At 39.8% G+C, this 14,215-nt stretch overlaps 2 protein-coding genes across 2 annotated transcripts; one reads left to right on the top strand and one right to left on the bottom strand.

Moving 5' to 3' along the window:
- Positions 1-774: 774 nt before the first annotated feature.
- Positions 775-3,945, top strand: LOC103985740 (photosynthetic NDH subunit of subcomplex B 3, chloroplastic). Its single transcript, XM_009403550.3, has 6 exons — positions 775-1,248; positions 1,340-1,453; positions 1,545-1,598; positions 2,038-2,100; positions 2,270-2,332; positions 3,793-3,945. The coding sequence occupies exons 1-6, from the start codon at positions 1,036-1,038 to the stop codon at positions 3,826-3,828; spliced, it is 543 nt and encodes a 180-aa protein (XP_009401825.2). The 5' UTR covers positions 775-1,035; the 3' UTR covers positions 3,829-3,945.
- A 2,502-nt stretch (positions 3,946-6,447) lies between these two features.
- Positions 6,448-13,496, bottom strand: LOC103985721 (ABC transporter G family member 36). Its single transcript, XM_009403531.3, has 24 exons — positions 13,048-13,496; positions 12,820-12,940; positions 12,644-12,732; positions 12,468-12,552; positions 12,229-12,388; positions 12,059-12,135; positions 11,858-11,911; positions 11,636-11,726; positions 11,207-11,508; positions 10,836-11,117; positions 10,443-10,759; positions 10,199-10,359; positions 9,981-10,084; positions 9,737-9,893; positions 9,508-9,633; positions 9,287-9,432; positions 8,863-9,195; positions 8,487-8,777; positions 8,304-8,387; positions 8,092-8,225; positions 7,782-8,009; positions 7,495-7,666; positions 7,108-7,362; positions 6,448-7,019 (listed from the first exon to the last, which is right to left on the bottom strand). Exons 1-24 carry the CDS (start codon positions 13,371-13,373, stop codon positions 6,744-6,746), a joined length of 4,371 nt encoding a protein of 1,456 aa, XP_009401806.2. The 5' UTR covers positions 13,374-13,496; the 3' UTR covers positions 6,448-6,743.
- Positions 13,497-14,215: the final 719 nt, after the last annotated feature.

Here is a 14,215-nt window from a genome sequence, read left to right on the forward strand (position 1 = left end):
AACATCACTTCTATGTAGATGGTAGGGAGAGCTGGCAATAGTAGAGTGCAAATAGGGTAAAAATAGAATTAGAGAGAATTATAAATATTAAATTATTATTTATTTTTAAGAGAATTATGAGTTGTGAATAGAAAAAAAAACAACTCTAACAGTAATATCCTTAAAAAGTCTATTGAATATTATATGATGAATTTAATATTCTAATATTATTAAAATAAATATATTTTTTATTTAAATTAAATAAGTAAAAAAAAAGATAAATGTAATCTTAAAAAATTTCGTATGATCTAGATATATAATAAATAAATATATAATTATCTAAATAAATATTAAAAAATGTTGAACAAAAAAATTTTGAAGGCGTAAATGATTTCTCACTAAATCATGTCATAAATTTCTCATAAAATTGGTGATTATTTTGATCATACAAATTAATCAAGTCATAAAATAGTGTCATTTGATCTTGCAAATTAATTATGCTGATAGAATAGTTGAAAAACATGAGGATTAAATTTTTTTTATTATATAATTATAAATTTATTATTTAAAATAAATTTATAAGACATTTTGAACATTTTTAAAAATTATATTAACATCTTACAAATACTAAGATAACATCAATATTTATAATATAACATAACTATTAAACATCAATTTATATTTTAAATATGCATGGAACTCTCCATTCACATTTGTATTTTCTTTTCTAAACGGCGACCATGGGTGGGTGTGACGGACGCGCGGCTCTCGTTTCTGCCACACGCCACACGGCTGCCACAAGTGTTTGCTGAGGACGTGTGCCACTCCTCCGCCACAGCTGGTGATCCTCTGCCGCTGCTGCTGCTGCTGCTGTGAAGAACCAGCGAACCCTCGCCGCCCACGGCCGAACGAGACGAGCATGACGCAAGCGACTGCGTGAAGCGTCCAAATTCCAGCAGCTTCGTCGCCCGCCTGTGGTGGTGCCGCCGCAGCCCATCTTCTTATATCCTAGCCCACATTTTTTGACGACGAAGCAACAAAGGAAGCAGGCAAGAAATGACTGCCGCGGCCTCTCTCCTCTCTCTATTCCCCCGACCCGCCCCTTCCCAACAACCATGTCGCGTCTCCTCCGTCCACCCTCCTTCTTCGCGAAGAAAACCATCCTTCTCCATCTCCGTCCCCCACGCCGCCGCTCCCTCCTCATCGAACCCCACGCCTACGACTTCGGAAGAGCCACCGAAGCCCCAGATCGAGCTCGAGTTCCTCGGCGTAACACCCCTCCCCTCTCTTTCTACCGCTTGTGCTGTTTCGTCCTTCGAATTCTTGCATGCTATTCCTCCTGTTTGCTGGTGCGCTGCAGCCGAAAGCTGGAGCCGATGGGGCGTACCCGGTGGACAAGGCGTCCGCGGTCAGCGGCGAGAAGCTTCTCCGCAACATTATGCTCGACAACAAGATTGAGCTCTACGCCGCCTACGTACGTATCTTCCTCTACCCCTTTTCGCCGGTATGTATCCTCCCCTGAAACGCTTCTAACTATGATTCCTTTCCGCCTGTGCCTCCACTAGGGCAAGGTGATGAACTGCGGGGGAGGTGGGAGCTGCGGTACTTGCATTGTCGAGGTACATCTGCCCCCAAACTGTCGCTTGATGTGAATTCGGATTGGCTTTTGTAGGGCTCTCCATGCCTTTGAGTTCTTCAATGCTCTGTTCACAAAAGCTAACTGTGAATGTTGAACTTTTACTCAAAGAAAACAAAATTCATTAAGGAAATGCCTTGTAGAAAGCAAGTAGAAGAAATTAGTCCATCTTGACATGATCAAGCAACCTTTTCTTCTTTGGTTCCTTGAATTCACATTGGGTGTTCATCTCTGGCGATCCTATTCCAACAATTATTTTCATGCTTGTCAAGGAGAACCATAGTTAAGCTACATTTAACCAAAGGTAACAGAATCATTGTATGTCATTCCCCTTGTTATTTTGCCTTCCATCAGTGTTGGAATACTTGAGCATGTTAATCTCCACTTTATCATTACTATTTTGCTTTGGTACAATGCTGCAGATTGTTGATGGCAAAGACCTGCTTAATGAGAGAACAAAAACTGAGCAACGGTATCTGAAGAAGGCAAGTCTTCTTGTATCTCTTCCACCGATGCGTGCAAGAAAATTACAGAGATAATAATCTGTGGTGCCTTATGAGACTTTTGGCACAATGAAAATTTTGTTTGGTGTTTTTGTTAACTTTTTCTTTTGTTGGAAAACAATGGATTGATATTTTCTCCTAACAACTGCAGAAGCCTGAATCTTGGAGGCTTGCCTGTCAAACTATTGTCGGGAATAAGGAGAACTCGGGCAAGGTGAGCTGCACAAATCCTTTCATTTAAAATGTTCAATTTTTATTAGAATGTGATCAAATACTAAATAGTTAATTTTTCTTTAGCACTACATATGCCTGCCTGAGTCTCCAATCCATTCTGCCCTTTTTCCTATGTCATGACCAGCCCTGACAAACTTAGCTCTATTTTTTTGGTTCTTTCAATGTTACCTGCATTTGCATTTGCATTTACATCAATGGTTAGTGCCTCTATATTTTCAATTAGGTTCCATTTTTTTCCTTTTTCTTTGATAATTTTTTCTACTTAGCTTTCAGAGTGTCCTTTAACTTGGATATGTCTGTATCCTTTTTCAAGCATATGCGTCCTCTTGCTCCATTTGATATGGCTGTATGAGCTATAAACACATTTGTTTCTCATAGAAAATTTCAGTATGTTCCCTATGTTTTCCCTTATTGATTATCATACACTGCACACTGTGTTTCCCGACGTAATCTTATTTTGCCCCTTGTCGTTACATCCGTCAAACCCTAGTTAATCAGACCTAAGCAATGGGTTGATAAAAACATCCTTGAGTTACTGTGTCACTATTAGTTAATTAAAATCTCTGTTATTATTTATCACAGAAAATCCTTCTATTATAGGCTAAAAGCACGAAATGATTTCTGTAGCGGATAATTATCTTCTTGTATTAATTTATAACTAAACACAAAAGCTCTTTACTGTGAAACAAGTGGCAGTAAGGTTGTGCTTCACTATGAACATGGTTGGGCTTAAAAAGAGGGAAAAGGAGGGGAGAAGGGCAGACTCCTCCCAGATGTGGAAGAAGATAGTTTGGGGCAGAGGTAGAGATGCAGAAGAGACAATAAACAAGAGTGGCATGTGGAGTAGGAAATTATAATTTTGTGTTGAAGTGAACATACTTTTTTGTAATATGAAATGTAAGAGCATTTTGTGGCTGTACATGGACCTATTCAAACAATCAAAAGGGAATATAATAGTGTTAGCCACAAGGAGAATGTGAATATAATTACCAATAAGTGAAAGTGCAAACCATAATATTGCAAAAAACATTGCGCGACACTGAAACTTTCTCGCCACAACTTGTTTTCTTCATGAAGAAAATTGGTATTAGAGTTTCTCCAGTAATCATACGAGTGATGCATTTTCATGTCAGTGGATATCATCCAATATTTTCTCTATACTAGACACTGATTGCATGGTGTATGCACTTGATATTATAACATAATTCAGTTGTTAACCATCAAATAAGATTGCCATTAGTGATAATTAAGATGATGATGGCATGTAAATTGCAGACATTTTGTCTTGGTGAGAATACAACATTATAGATGAATCCTATTTACTGAACTTTTCATTGTATACACCAAGAATTCTCTTGTTTTAAGATCCTACAAGTGTCTGCTTGGCAACTTGTTTTAAGATCATCATCATCTTATATTCGTTTAATCTGGCTTTTGCAGGTTGTTGTTCAACGGACGCCTCAGTGGAAGACATGATTCATTACTCCTGAAACAGAGATGACAGAAATCTCAGTATCATTGTAGTCATTGTTTGTACATATTCTGAATCCTATTCACCAAGATAGGATAATTAAGATCATCTTCTTCCCGTAACTTGAACAAATGTTTGAGGAGGTTGTGTTTGTTTCTCTCTCTCTCTCTCTCTCTCTCTCTCTCTCTCTCAGTCAAAGAATTTTTCAGCCAATCCTTGCAGGTGTTGTTAGTAATGTTGGAGTGTTAAACTTGTTCACATCCACAAGAAGTTCATGGTATGATAGTAAACAAGTCAAATCAGAATTTGGTTCAAGAGATGGGAATAATCTAATTTGGATTTCACTCCTAAGTGATTAAATGTGAGACACTGTATTGTGAGTCTTAGACTATGTGGTGAAAACAATTGAGTTGTATCAAGTGAATACATTTTGATAGAGAAACCCCTCTTCCCTTGTCCAAATTATCTTGTTCTTAGTTTTTCTTTTTATTCATTCAATTGGTATTAAAGTCAAGTTAACCCATGGCTTCCTCAAGTGTGTTGCCAACATAAATCCCTCAATTTACAAAGGAGAACTACGTTATGGTGTATACAAATGAAGACATTTCTAGGCGCTATAGATGTATAGGAGCTCGTAGAAGATGGTTTTATTATACCAAGTGTGGAAGGAAAGAAGCATAAATTGATAAAGAAGCAACGAAACAATTCAAATATCAAAGTAAAAAAGAGAAGAAGTCTTTGTTCATAATACATTAAGGCCGTGATGAAATGACGTTCAAGATTATTACTCTGTCAAAAGTATCCAAGGAGGCATGGGATACTATGCAAAAGCATTTGATAGTGTAGATAAGATAAACAAGATAACTTCAAAAGCCATATTTCTATTATTCACCACATGAGAAGAAATGATGAATAAATCGATGATCAGAGAGTAATAAAGAAATTTTAAGATTTTTGGATCCAATTTTAATATGGTAGGAATTTAAGAATCCAAAGATTTAGAACATTAGAATAATTGATATGTTCTTTTCAAGCACATAAACAAAAACTTATAAAAAAGATAAGAAATGACTTAGAGCAAGCTCTACAAACTAAATTTGCTTTTGAAAGCAAAGGACAACCAAGGTCTTAAAAGAGACAGGATAACAAGGAAGTGGAAAAAGTCAACCTACTAAACCAAGGACTCCATCGAGCATATTCTTGACACCTTTTTTTTTAGGCAACATCGTAAATTCTTCTAGCTTAGCTATGTCTAACTCTATAGGATTCACCTCACTTCTTCTAAGAGTTTTTACAATATTTTTTGTAAAAAAAAATCATATATGTTAAGAGAGAATATCATTGACATTTTAATCAGCCCAACGTGGTATGGACCCGTATGCATAGAGTTATCTAAGGTGTCTCCAAGGTAGAAACGTCGAGCTTCCAATGTGTCATCTACGAAGATCAAGATCGAGAGAGGTTTCTCGAGTCGATCCCTACAACGCGCAAGTTAGTAATCCGAGATATATAAATACAAACACATGGTCTTCTAAAAAAAATATCTCCTAAAAAAGATAATAAGTTTGTTCCATTTTATAATGTTAAAGATGAATATTCATATCTAATCATAAAAGATAAAAAGGAAGTTTATGATTATCTTTTTTTCATCGAAGGACAAGAAAGAAACTTATGATTATTTGCTTTGGATCTTCATCCATGGGTTGACCTTCCTCTTATCCTCGTTTTCTAGACATCACATGACGATTATATGTCGGATGATAATTAACTAACATGATATTACATATCAATATCAAGTATGATTTTTCACCACAGATAGATGATCAAACTATAATCTCATCACTTCTTAATGCAATAGGAGGTTGGTAGCAGCAACAAAGATAGGTGAGAGATGGAGCAAACAACTATTATCCCTCTTGTTTTGCACAATGGCAAATGATGGATGACGAGAGATAGCTTCGTACCCCTCCCTAACCAAATCGAATACTTTTTATTACGAGCGAAAGTGTCGTGCAGTGGCTCCGATCATTCTTCATTCATAGATTCATATAAATCTTAGTTTTTTTTTTATTTAAATGTAAGTAATATAATACTTGGTTTAGATAAATCATATGGTTATTTTTTTTTTAGAAATTTAGTTTAAATGAAAATATTTAACTAAATCAGTTGATTGTTAATGTTAATCTCTTTGCCTCTTGTGTTAGAAATTTATTTGAGAAGATGATGTTAATCATAGAGAAGAATGACAGAGGGGAAGACAGAGACGCTCAAACTAAAACCTTCAATGCATCATCAATCATTTACCATCTTTCAATCTCTGGATCTCCAAATCTCTGTTTTTGCTCTCCTGATTAGTCCCTATTTATCGATCAAGGCGCGAAATCAAAACATTGACTTTAACTAAAAACTTGGATGTCTAATTTAGCTAAAACTCTTAAATCAATCTCTAATCCAATAATAAAATTTAATTTGATATTTCAGTAGATTGGCTCTTCTAAGCTGCAAACAGAGTGGCTTTAAGTAGCATTGCTGAAGCTGTTTGTTTTCCTGACAGGAGAATTGCTTTATATGGAAGGGGCTGTCGAACTATGATGGCCTGCTGCACATTTGGACGGTCTGAAGTCTTTATGGTAAATCAACTCACAAAGTCATCACATGACTTTTTTTTCATTAGTAAGTCATATTCAGTACATAAACAAATAATAAATTCAATATGTTTTACATTTTTCGTGAAAGAAAAAAAGAAAAATTCATAACACAAGAACGAATATCTCGCAAGTACAAAAGGCAAATAGTCGAATTGTGATGCAAATGTGCAGGTTTTGAGTAAGGCTGTAGTTTTATCCTCGTGAATCATCACACCGACAAGTAATTTGGTTTGATTGAGAAAGCAGATTTTGTTCTCTCTCCCGATCCATCTTCATCTCTTTTGGAAGTTGAGTGTCTTTATTGAAAAGGCGAAGAGGAAAGCGAAAAGCACCGGGAATGCGACCACCACCACGGCAACCACCCCCAAGAAGCTATGTTTGAATCCAAAATAGTTCCTCACAAAATCGGCCACAATCTCACCGGGCTCACCGGACTCGTCGGAAGCAAATCGTGTCTGTATATCACCAAACTGCGAAGCAACCAATCCATACAAGGTCCAGGCCACGGGGCATATCCAGTAATACCATCTCCACCACACCGGGATTCTCTGTAGACAAGCCAAGCTGATTATAAGAGGATGTCTTGCAATAAGCAAGCAATTCTTCAAAGATCAAGTAATGGAGTTTTTAACTTACAGGTCTTGGAATAATGAACCCAGAGAAAAGGTTCCATATGGCATAGAAGGCGGCAGAGACAATTGACGCGATGTTGTAGTTGGGAGTCAAACCGACTGCCATCATCCCGTAAAATGTGAAGTAGAGGAGTGTAAAGTACATGAAGAACATGTACCAGAAGAATTTAGCAGCAGTCCATTCAAATCCGATCATTGCATACACAATCACACCATATAACAATGCCTGGACCAATATATAGGGAATTTCAATTGCAACCTGCCGATGGAACATTGTAATTAGACAAAATATATAAACGTATATGTGCTTGCTCAAGAGAATTATGTATTTTCTACAACTATGAGTTTTTTTTTTCTTTTTCTTGCAGTTAGGTAGATTTGAGAAAATTACTTGTCCGAACGCGTATGGCACAGCTGAATACATTCCAGCAGCTCTCTCCCTATAGAAGACAGTACGTTCAATTGCCACAACTGGCTGAACAGATGAAGAGTTTTGTACCCCAATGAATAAGACAGCAGCATACATTGAACCCATTGCATTCAACAAGTCTTGTTTTGTGTCCCTGCAGTTTGAGGTTCCATTAGAATTCTTTTCGAATCACTTTGATCAAGTATATTTCAAAGTTCAGGTATGAAGAAAGATATTTTTGTACTTGTAGAACTTCAAGAAGGATGTACCTTTTGGTTCCAAGGTCCCAGAAAATAGTTCCAAACAGCAAAGCGATGATCAATGTGAAGAAAAACCTCACTGCAGTGTATGGAGGATTCCGCCAGTATGACAAGTGCTGTTTCCATAGGCACGCCATGCATTGTACAAGGATAGATTGAGAATACTGGGTTGGGAAGTAAAGGTCACTTGATCCGGGAGGAGGTGTACTTAGTTCCTTTATCAAATCCTTGTTTCTCCTATATTGCAGAATGCACTTATATCAGACATGCAAGCAAAATGAACTTGAAGGAACATTAGAGGGACAAGTAGGACACTCACTGATAAAGCTCAGAATTCTTGTATATTTCACTGAAGTTCACCCCCAGAATGTCTTCTTGTGCCTGTGAACTCACTTCCAACATCCATGTTGCAGGGTTATATCCATCTTTTATCTTACTGACACCATTGATACCCTGGAGAACACAGTTGGTGAAATGATCAGTTGTACTGTTCAACTGAATTGTATAAATAGTAACATTCTGTATTCTCACCTCAAAATAATTTATCAGATGGCAAGAATTGCGACCGAGTGGACCGACATATATCTCTTCTCCACCTCGCTTCATTAGGAAGAGCTACAAGCAAACAGAAAAGAAAATTTTAAAACCACAAATTATTTACACATGAAATATACCAAAATTTTGCAAGATAATTAACCCGAAAGTTTTTCTCACCTCATCAAACGCTTCAAAAATGTCAATGCTAGGCTGGTGAATAGTACACACCACAGTCCTCCCGGTGTCCACTGTGTTCCTCACAGTTCTCATAACGATGGCCGCAGCCCTTGCGTCAAGTCCAGATGTTGGTTCATCCATGAATATGATAGATGGGTTAGCAACAAGCTCCACAGCAATGGTCAGTCTCTTTCGTTGCTCGGTCGATAGCCCATTTACTCCTGGCAATCCAACGAGTGCATCCCTCAGTGGTGTCAGCTCTACAAGCTCCATGACCTCATCAACGAACATCTGCAAGAAATAGTTATTTAATCAGACTTTGCAAGGACCAATCTTGAAGAATATATGAATCGGTCAATGTATCCTTCCAACAGACCTTCCTTGTTGCAGAGTTGACCTCAGCAGGCAACCGAAGCCATGCAGAATAGACGAGAGACTCATAGACTGTCACGTGAGGAGAGTGGATATCATTCTGCTCACAGTAGCCTGATACACGAGCAAAAGTCTCCTGCTTCTTGGGGTAGCCAGATATTGTAATGTTTCCTTCTATGTATCCACCTGTTTTTCTCCCAGCCAATACGTCCATCAGTGTTGTTTTACCAGCTCCACTTACACCCATTAGAGCTGTAAGCACCCCTGGCCTGAAAGATCCACTTATCCCCTTCAGGAGTTCCAAACGGTCTTCAACCACACCTTGATCTTTCATTTCCTAAATGTCCATCATATTGTAAAAGGAGCGCATGGAGTCAGATGTGCCTATAACATATAAAAGATATGGTACGTGATGTCAGAAAAGTTACCTGTGGCATGTCCACAGAGTATCGTATCTTGTCAAAGGTAATGGATAGTGGAGTGAATGGAAGGACCATTCCCTTTTTGTTCTGATCAATAGCCACATTCATGGAACCTGATGAGGTACCATCCCTCCTCAATCCATCAGCACCTTCTGCAGATAAAGCTTCAACATGATGAGATTGTCCAGGAAAATGCAGCATAAGACTAACATGTTGATAGGCCTTACTCTTGGATTGAGAATGATCAACAGAGTTCCTCCCTCTGGATGATTGCTCAGACACTTCTCCAGTCAGATTGGCATGTTTTTCCTTCAACGTCTCTTCAGATACAGGTGGCTGGGACTTACCAAATGCTGTAATTATAACATAGATGATCAGAACTTAGCTCTCAATTCAGAAACTGAAGTCACAAAATACTATATGTCGCTTGCTAAGATGATGGAAAAGTATACTCACGTTTGAGATAAGTAAGAGCCACAGAGAAAAGAGCATTGAACAGCAATATATAACCAATCAATGCCCCAAATCCAATCCAATACCATTTTGCTTCGGGAAAGACTCCTCGTGACTTCAAGACTGACACTCCCAGTGGCTCACTTGAATTTGGAAGACTCTGCAGCAGAAGAATCATCAAAAATGTTAACTACTTTTTGCTTGAGAAATAGCACTTTCTTCATCTCTGCAAAAGTAATGTCCTCACATGTTGCCAGCTGTGACCTAAAAATTCATTTACTGACATGGCATTCTGTGCGTACATCAGGGGTGAGATCCAGTATCCCCAGATCCACCATTTCTTCACTTGATCTGCCAGAGAAGGACATTCCATTTATTCCATAATTGTCACAATAAATGAGCTGTTGATATGTACAGGCTTGTTTCCAAGTCTAATGTGAAGCAAAGCAACGAATCATTACTTACCTCGTGAAAGAATGAAGCCACCCAGAACAAGAAGGATGAGAAGTGCGAAAGATCCAAAGGTATTTGCAACTATCATGTTCCTACCTACTGCCCCAATGAAACGGAAGAGTGAAGATGCCATCTGATTTATCAGCAGCAGCAGCATGTATTGCTTAAACAGCCTGTTTGTGAAATGATAATGAGATTTTACATCATGGATCAAACAGTTCATTTTTGTAAGAATTGTCAATTCAATCATTCTTACCTTCCAACATTTGGATCAAACCCAATGACATAATAAGTTGTGAAAACCCACACTGCAACTTCAGCGAATGAAATTGGAATTTTAAGAATCCATGATGGTATTGCATATGACCATGCAGGATAGAAAAGGAGATCTCTTTGCTTGAAGAAAACAGGAAGTTTTAAAATGGTCATGGCAGTTTCAGAGAAACCGTTAAACATGACCATGACTACTCCAAAGAAAACGGCACCCATGTATAAGCCCCCCTCAGTGACAGAGTCCCGGTGCATATTAGTACGTAGGAAGACTGTCATTGCAATGAGCGCCATGATGGTAAGCTGTAGAGAAAGAATTGCAATCCATAAAACACTGCTTAGGGTATAAAAACAATTTATCAAAGTAGAGCTAACTTACTTGAGTAGCCTTGAAGATGTAGACAAATGAGTTCCTCTTCATCAGCAACAGTTCTCTGTCAATGTTAGCCTTCAATAGTTCCTTCTTGCTGACCCCATATCTAGTAGTTGTAAGAGCAGCAGGATGGCTCTTGCTCTTATCATATGGGACAGAAAGTTCATCTCCTATAGCCCGACCAACATGGAATGACTGAAATGCGTCGGCAAATTCTCTTACGGGCACATATCTGTAAGGTTCATCATGGCGTGTCCAGTACTGTTGCTGATCCTTCCTCGAAGTTACCTTTTGAACCCAAATCAAGACTCAGTATCATACCAAAAGAATTAAAGTTAACAACAGGAAATAGTAGGAACATTTTGTGGATAACCTACTTCTTGCAGGAAGTCCGCAACACCCTTCCTCTCTGGGCACTTGAAGCCCATAGACTCGAAGAACTCAAGCACATTTTCGCGAGGGCCTTGATACACGACCTGGCCATCAGATAGAAGAATAATGTCGTCGAAAAGTTCATAAGTCTCTGGCGCAGGCTGCAGAAGGGAAATAACAGCCGTTCCACCAAGAATGTGAACTGACTGCCTGAGTGAGTTTACTATCTGGAAAGTTGTTGAGCTGTCCAGACCAGTTGATATCTCGTCCATGAATAGGGCTCTTGCAGGTCCAACAAGCATTTCACCTATATCAAGCGAAAAAGTGGAACCAGAAGCAAGCAGAGTCAGGCAATAGGACACGAGAAACATGATACACAAGGCATCAAATGAAAAAGTAAGTGGTCATCGATAATATCCTCGGTTATCATATACCTGTTGTGACACGCTTCTTTTGTCCACCAGAGATACCTCTCAACATTTCATCCCCTACCATGGTGTCAGAACAGACTTCCAGTCCTAGGATCTGCGACAGGTTGAAGAAGAAACAAGAGATCAGTCTATTGCTTCCCAGTGAATTGTCCTGATTGCTCAAAAGACTAGGTTTGATCAATCTACAAACATCTTCATGCATATGATTATGCTGATAGAGAGTACCTTAAGTACATAATCCGTGATCAGATTGGATTCTTGTCCTCCCATGGATGCTGCCTGTCAGAGATTAAGAAAACAGAGTTAAATATTATCGTAACAAACAATTGTTCTGATCTTGCACCAAACTTTTAGCTGGAATCAGTAGGACGAGTATGTGGGGGGAAAGGGGAACAAATGAAAAGCAAGTACAGAGATTGATTTCACCTTCATGAAGACATCTATGTCAGGATCTGGCTTGATGTTTGCTTCCTTTTCTCTCCTTGCTAGCTCAGTCAACATCTCTGTGTTGCATTCATAAAACCAATTCATTTGGGATCAATTGACAGCTTGTGCAAAGTAGCAAAATATAGCAAGCCTTTCATGATCATGCTTACCATAACGAGTACCAACTCCTTGGCACCTCGCTGAGAAAGCTAGCGTTTCCCGGACTGTCATCTCCCCGATGTGAAGGTCATGCTGGCTGATATATGCCGCTGTTCGCTGAGGCACAAATTCGTTCATTTCGTGGCCGTTGTAGGTCGTTTTTCCGGTGGCCTGTGATTGTTTCCAGATACACGAATCAGATCCACGAATCGTGAGTGGAAATGAGGGACAACAAAGAGTCTCCCTTTACCTTGAGATCGGAGCTCAGTTTTCCAGCCAAAGCCAACAACAGCGTAGTTTTGCCGGATCCAGGAGGGCCTAAGAGCAAAGTCATCCTGGTGATCAAGTTGAAGGCTTTAGTATCTGGTCAGATGCAGTACTCAAAACCAGATTGGGTCGTTCAAAGAGGAAAAGGGAGCCTCTTACCTGCGAGGTTTGATGATTCCACTGACATCATGAAGGATGGACAAAGGCCTCTTCCTACTCGGTAGTATATGCAAGTAATTCGCGATGCTCTGTTTCATTTTTCGTTGTAGTATATAAGCATAATCTTAGTTTGCCCCTTGGACAACTCAAATCTTGAAAGTAAAGATGGACTGTACCTCCAGCGTGTTAAGAGCGGAATTGAGAATGGTAGGCAGTCCTCTGCTGCCGACATGGGCCTCTGCTTGGATGTTGAGGTGCTCGAACCGCACTTCAATGGTGGGCAGATCGATCCCAACTCTACAATTGAACACAACCAAACGAAGACCCCGAAGCAGAAACAAGATGTTAGGGCACGGCAAGGGAATTGGAGGAGGAGTTGGAGATGAAGGCGGTCATGTCCTCACCGGTCGACCCGGTCCTTGAGCTTGAGCAAGAAACGCTCGTTGTCCTCGTCGGTGACGCGGACGAGGCGCTCGAGGAGGGCCTTCCTCTCCCGGAAACCGAGCTGCTGGACGTCGACCTCCTGCAGGCGTTGACTGCCCTCGGGGAGCGCCAAGATGCCACGTCGCAGGCGGTCGAAGGTAGGCAGCTTCTCCAGGGCCGCCCATTTGAGGGCCTCCTCGTCGTCCTCCTCCCGTGACGACGCGGAGAAGATGCTCTCGTTGCCCCTTCTCCAAATCGAACTATTCCTTCTCATGCTCCCGATCCTGTTCACCTCCGTCGCCTCCATTCTCTCTCTCTCTCTCTCTCTCTCTCTCTCTCTCTCTCTCTCGTTTAAGCTTTCTCTTCTGTTGGTAACGGAACGACAACAAGAACACGCGAGGGAGGGAAGGCAGAGACCAGATAAGAAGGCGGTATCTGAAGTCCTTCCGTTCCGTTGGAGAGAGGGACGTTATATAGAGATGATGAGGTGGGTCACGTGGGGCATCATGGCGTCGCTGTCATGAGACGGAAGTATTTGAATGGGTTAGGTTAAGAGTTTGAATTATTAGAGGCGTCGCCGCCACCTCGTCGCCTTCCTCTCCGTGGCGCGCGCTCGCACTCACGAACAACCGCATGTGCTTCTAGAAATGATGCCCGCTAAGGCAGGAAGGATCGGCTGACGTCATTCGTATCGCGTGCTGTACGCCATTAACTTTATTGTGATTAAGAAGATTTTGTGCCTCCAAAAAATCCAACAGCGATTTAACTCTTAGAGAGCCTCGGAATTTTTATTTATTATTTTTTTAGATTAAACCTCTTATTTTTCATAATAAGTGTGGAATTACAGAGTAATTCTTTGCATATCAGTCCATCCAATTCAGTAAAACCGGTTTGATTATAGTGATTTTACGTAATAGAAAATTTGGGTGTGCTTCAAATACAAATTGGGCATTTGATCGACCGGTTTGACTAAAGAATCAACTTCCAATTATACACTTACGTCCTTCTCCGGATATTTGCCCATTAATTTAAAGACACGCATATCAACCATCTCATGTTCTCACAGACTACTTATATTAAAAGAATCAAAGAAACAAAAGAAGGAAGCTTCGAGCTGAGGAATTGGGTGTTGGCGTCAAAGGTCATGAG

The sequence above is a fragment of the Musa acuminata genome, chromosome BXJ3-1, assembly GCF_036884655.1.
Source record: "Musa acuminata AAA Group cultivar baxijiao chromosome BXJ3-1, Cavendish_Baxijiao_AAA, whole genome shotgun sequence".
NCBI lineage: Eukaryota > Viridiplantae > Streptophyta > Magnoliopsida > Zingiberales > Musaceae > Musa > Musa acuminata.

Excerpts from the sequence above, each read along its gene's own strand:
- LOC103985740 (XM_009403550.3), top strand. The coding sequence starts at position 1,036 with ATGACTGCCGCGGCCTCTCTCCTCTCTCTATTCCCCCGACCCGCCCCT. Across the intron at positions 1,249-1,339 it reads TCGAGCTCGAGTTCCTCGGC|CCGAAAGCTGGAGCCGATGG; the intron begins GTAACACCCCTC and ends GGTGCGCTGCAG. Across the intron at positions 1,599-2,037 it reads GCGGTACTTGCATTGTCGAG|ATTGTTGATGGCAAAGACCT; the intron begins GTACATCTGCCC and ends ACAATGCTGCAG.
- LOC103985721 (XM_009403531.3), bottom strand. The coding sequence starts at position 13,373 with ATGGAGGCGACGGAGGTGAACAGGATCGGGAGCATGAGAAGGAATAGT. Across the intron at positions 12,733-12,819 it reads CCGCTCTTAACACGCTGGAG|AGCATCGCGAATTACTTGCA; the intron begins GTACAGTCCATC and ends AAAATGAAACAG. Across the intron at positions 10,085-10,198 it reads TGGCTTCATTCTTTCACGAG|ATCAAGTGAAGAAATGGTGG; the intron begins GTAAGTAATGAT and ends CTTCTCTGGCAG.